Source organism: Acanthisitta chloris, unplaced genomic scaffold, assembly GCF_000695815.1.
Source record: "Acanthisitta chloris isolate BGI_N310 unplaced genomic scaffold, ASM69581v1 scaffold4318, whole genome shotgun sequence".
NCBI lineage: Eukaryota > Metazoa > Chordata > Aves > Passeriformes > Acanthisittidae > Acanthisitta > Acanthisitta chloris.
The window spans coordinates 1-4897 of record NW_008686302.1 but is presented as its reverse complement, the minus strand read 5'-3'; the positions used below and the strand labels follow the sequence as shown (position 1 = coordinate 4897).

Sequence of the window (4897 nt, the reverse complement as noted above, 5' to 3'; positions counted from 1 at the left end):
CCCCAGCATTCAGCTGCGGGACGAGCTACGGTTTCAAGGGTGCCTTGCGGCTTTTTTTTTTTTTCACGCCGCGGTGTGCGAGGCTGTGCGGGAGTGGGGCCGTCGGTGGGGCCGCGGTGCTGCCCGGGCGAGGGAACAAAGCCCCGTGCCCGGCCGGCGTTTCACTGGCTTATCTTCCGCAGGCAACAAGGTTTACGTTCACCCCGAGTCGCCCAACACCGGGGCTCACTGGATGAGGCAGGAGATTTCTTTTGGAAAGCTGAAGCTAACGAACAATAAGGGTGCTAACAACAACAACGCGCAGGTATGGAGGGGAGATTAGCTTGAGGGCCACTTGATGGGTCAACAGGAAGGTCCTGGGGTTTCACGGCTTTACAGTGTTTCATCGAGTTGCTAGATCACTCCTTGTGACTTGTTCCCTTCTTGAACTGGATAATGAGATCTTGTTTTCTCTGCTTCTCCATGTGAATACAGTTAGAAGTGTCAGAATTTGATGTGTGAATTATTTATTTTGTTTTAGCCAATTTATCTATTTCCGGAGTTGTTCAAAAAGTGGGAATGTAGCTTATAGCTCTTAGTGAAACAGCTGTGAATCATCTTTAAATTGCTCCATTTATAAATCAAGAGATTGCAGTTTACCAGAAGAAAATGTCATGCTGTAAAATAGATCTTTCAATGTTGGATGCACTTTGTCTAAAGATCTTGTCTCTTTCGTGGTTTGTTTTAGATGATAGTACTTCAATCTCTACACAAGTACCAGCCCCGGCTTCACATTGTAGAAGTGACTGAAGATGGTGTTGAAGATCTGAATGATTCCTCAAAGACTCAAACGTTTATTTTCCCTGAAACGCAGTTCATAGCAGTTACAGCATATCAAAACACTGATGTAAGCATGGATGCATAAAATGCCAAGAATAAAATTGCCTTGTGGGTTCAGCATCTCATCTTACCTATATTCTGCTTTCACTTTTAGATTACACAGCTCAAAATTGACCATAATCCTTTTGCAAAAGGCTTCAGAGACAACTATGACTCGTAAGTATGCCTCTATCTTTTCTTGCAGCTGTCTCTGTCTAGGAGGCATAATTCTGGCCTGAAATGTTTGGTGGAAGAGTTGTTTTTTTGGGGTGTTTTTTTGTTTTTTTTTCTTTTAGATATAACTTAAGTTATTCAGAAGCAGTAATACTTTTGGCAGTTTTGCAAACATTAAAATGTCTGTTTGAATAGAGTATTGTCTTGATAACATGTCTTTTGGTAGGTTTCTGAATTTTGATAGGGAGTTTGTGCTGGCAGAACCCAGCTGGCCTGCAGATCTGGTGGTAGTGTATTGGGCATCTATCTCCACAGAGCAGACAACTTCTTCAAGCTGTCAGCAGAAGTCTTGCCTAATGCTCAGTTTCTAACTTCAAATGCTCTTTGGAAAACTGCATATATATATATATATATATGAGTATGCAAGCTACACCAGTCTGCATCTTATTTTATATGGGTTGACTGGGGAAGAACAGTATATGCTTATAGCAGTAATACTAGACATTTTATATTGGTCTAGGAAAAAAACTTAGATTAAAATGAACAGCCATCCAATTAAATGTAGTTATGCTTCTAATTAAAGAAACTTTAGTTTCTTCCAGTTTGTTTGTGTTTTACTATCATACTGGAATTGTAAAGAACACCACTCAGTATTTTTCTTTTATGTTGTAGCATGTACACAGCTTCAGAAAATGACAGATTAACTCCATCTCCCACGGATTCTCCTAGATCCCACCAGATCGTCCCTGGCGCCCGATACAGTGTGCAACCATTCTTCCAAGAACAGTTTGTCAACAACCTGCCCCCAGCCAGGTTTTACAATGGCGAGAGAACTGTGCCTCAGACAAATGGCTTGCTGTCCTCACAGCAGAACGAGGAGGTGGCCAGCCCTCCTCAGCGGTGGTTTGTGACGCCTGTACAGCAGCCCAGTGCCAACAAATTGGACATGAACTCCTATGAGACAGAGTATTCTCCTAGCACCTTGCTCCCTTACAGCATTAAATCCCTCCCCCTTCAGACATCCCATGCTCTGGGATACTACCCTGACCCAACATTTCCATCCATGGCAGGCTGGGGGAGCAGGGGCTCTTACCAGCGAAAAATGACAACGGGATTACCTTGGCCCTCAAGAACAAGTCCTCCAGGATTCTCTGAAGACCAGATGTCCAAGGAGAAGGTGAAGGAAGAAATTGGCTCATCCTGGATAGAGACTCCACCCTCCATAAAGTCTCTAGATTCAAATGATTCTGGGGTCTACACAGGTGCTTGTAAGAGAAGACGGCTCTCCCCTAGCACTTCCAGCAATGAAAATTCTCCAACGATGAAGTGTGAGGACATTAGTGCTGAGGACTATAGCAAAGACACTTCAAAAGGCATGGGCTACTATGCGTTCTATACTAGTTCTTAAAGCATTCTCTTATTCCAATTGGCTAATTTTTTTTTCAGGGTGGCCTTGGGTTTTTTTGCATTACAATTGCCAAAAAGACTCTTGCCTTCCACCTTGAATTGTTGTGTGCAATTCTAAAGAAGGTGCCAAAGTTTTTGACTGTTGCAGGTAACATAGAGCAAACCATGGGAGAATTCTTACCCTTGTTTAGAAGGAACCACATGCAGAAGCTGTAAGCAGGAACCCTAGATTTTAACTATGTGGCTTATTTATTGGAGACACTAAAGTGTACAGTTTGGCTTGGCTCAAAGGCCTGATCAAATCTATGCACTCCTGAGCAAGGAAGTGGGGAGGTAGGATCCCAAACTTAATTTTCCTCCCTGGTTAACCCTCAGATAAAAGGGGTCTGGGTTGCAGGTAGCTGCACAAATGCTATATTCTGATTTAGTCTGAGCTGTTTTCTTCAACCCTGTCTACCACACAGTTGGCTGAGTTGGATATTGCTCAGCAAAGGCTTTCTTTGGCAGAAGATGGCCAAAATAAGGCCTGCTTGCCAGACAGCATTGTGACTTGAAGGTCTTGTTGCCAGTGATGGGGTTTCAATGACCAAATCTGATTTTTCTTAGCTTAGAACTTGCATTAAAAAAAAATGCCTCCATCCCAAAAGCCTAACCTTTATTGAGGTGGCCAAAAACGAAGTGTACAGTTGTGTTTTGTTTAGGTACACTGTAGAATATTGTGGAATAATGTATAAATAGTTGACCTATAGCTGTTCAGTCAGAAGGAACTCCGGTGGTGTTTTGAAGTTCAAAAGGCTTCTTTTTTTCCTTTGGTAATCCAACTTAGCATATGGAGCATTGCTAAGAGATTTCTATTTATGTGTATGTAAAGTGACTTTTTCAGCTGCCCTGTATGAAACTGGAAGTGTTGTAACTTACCCATCCTTGCCTATAGTTTCAGCCATTTTAAACCGATCAACCCCAGAGCACTGGCACACAAACTTTTACCCCAAAGCTCCTTTATTTGTTTTGTTTTTCTATGTATATAGTAGTAATTTTTAATAAATGTTGTGGTGCCAGGGATAAGACTGGGCATGGCTCTGCCTCTTCTTTGCCTGTTAGGTGCCCCAGTTGGGGAGGAGAGAGTGCAATACTCGGGGCTGTCTCTAAATCTTACCATCACTTGCAACGTTGCTACTTTCGCACCCTGTTCACCTGCATGCTGGTAGCTCTGTGTGGTGGTTTTTGGTGTGGTTTTTTTTTTTTTTTGGTTGTTGTTGGTTGGTTGGGTTTTTTTGTTTCTCAGTATAGGCTTCTGATTTGCCACCGTTCTCCCCTGCATTTCCCCCCAGGCTCGGAGCCCCCGGCTTAGCGTTTCTCTTCTCCTGCCACCACCGCGCTGCGGTGGACAGGTGGGAGCTCAGCACTGGCCCAGGGAGCAAATTGGGAGTCCATCCCGCCTTCCACCACGCGTCTGTGGGCCGCATCTTTCCCCCTCCTTTTTCCGGGACAGGGCAAGAAATACCCCTGCTTGCTTAGCTGGGGAGAGGCTGCTGGCACAGCGACTGAATCCCGCGACAGCGGGACCTTTTCTTGCGAATATGCATGCAGGCAGTAATGGGATTAAGCTGTTAGTGATTCCTGGCTGCAAACAAAATAAGCCTGTGGCTCAGACCGGGGCCCTCCCCGGTGCAGATAACGTGACAGGAGGGCACTGGCAGCGATTCCTCCTACCCCGGAGCGGGGCGCGGTGGGTGTCCAAAGAGATTTCGATTCGTACTTTGCTTTTCTCCGTGCGAGGCTCCGGCTCTCCGCGCTGGCCAGCGAAACGAATTCGTGTCCTGGCAGCTCTCCCCCTGCACAAGGACCCCACCTGGGACAGAGCGGGACAAGTGATAACTTTTAAGTGACTAACGATGGAATATATTTTTTTCTTTTATTTTCTTTTTTTTCGTATTTTTTTTGTAAGTGGGGGATATGCCCTCCCGGAAGAGCCCCCTAGAAGGGCGGACTGCCCCCCGACCCCAGCCGGCCATCCCCGCCCGCCCTGCGAACACCGATCACACAGCACCCGGGAGCGCGGTGCAGCCGCGCTGTGTTATTAAAAGCTGTATATTTTTGCACCGCGCGGTAAAAAAAAGAACTTGTGAAAAGTCCTCACACTGTTTAATAGAAACGTAAGTGCCTGGCTGGCCCCAATTAACACCTTGTGATTATAATGCATTCCTAAAATGGGGTGTCAGACGCCAAATTGTGAATAAAGGTACCTAATTAATCTTCATAGGATGACACTGATAAACAACTCCAGATTTAAATACAGATCAAGGAACCGAATGCTTTTTATTTGTTTACATTAACAGAAGATAAAGTCAGCTACTCTTGCACTTTGCTTCGTGATGTGATTTACCGACAGAAGCAGCGGGCTGCGGGCGGAAAGCCCCGCCTTGCCTCGCCGGGCTGTTTACCACGGTTTTAGAGG

General features: G+C 45.2%; 1 protein-coding gene across 1 annotated transcript; it reads left to right on the top strand.

The window, feature by feature from the left end:
* Positions 1-182: 182 nt before the first annotated feature.
* Positions 183-2440, top strand: EOMES (eomesodermin; the record flags this gene model as incomplete). Its single annotated transcript, XM_009080054.1, has 4 exons — positions 183-304; positions 728-886; positions 974-1035; positions 1705-2440. Coding segments are annotated over 4 exons (1079 nt in total), but the record flags the coding sequence as incomplete, so codon positions are not given.
* Positions 2441-4897: the final 2457 nt, after the last annotated feature.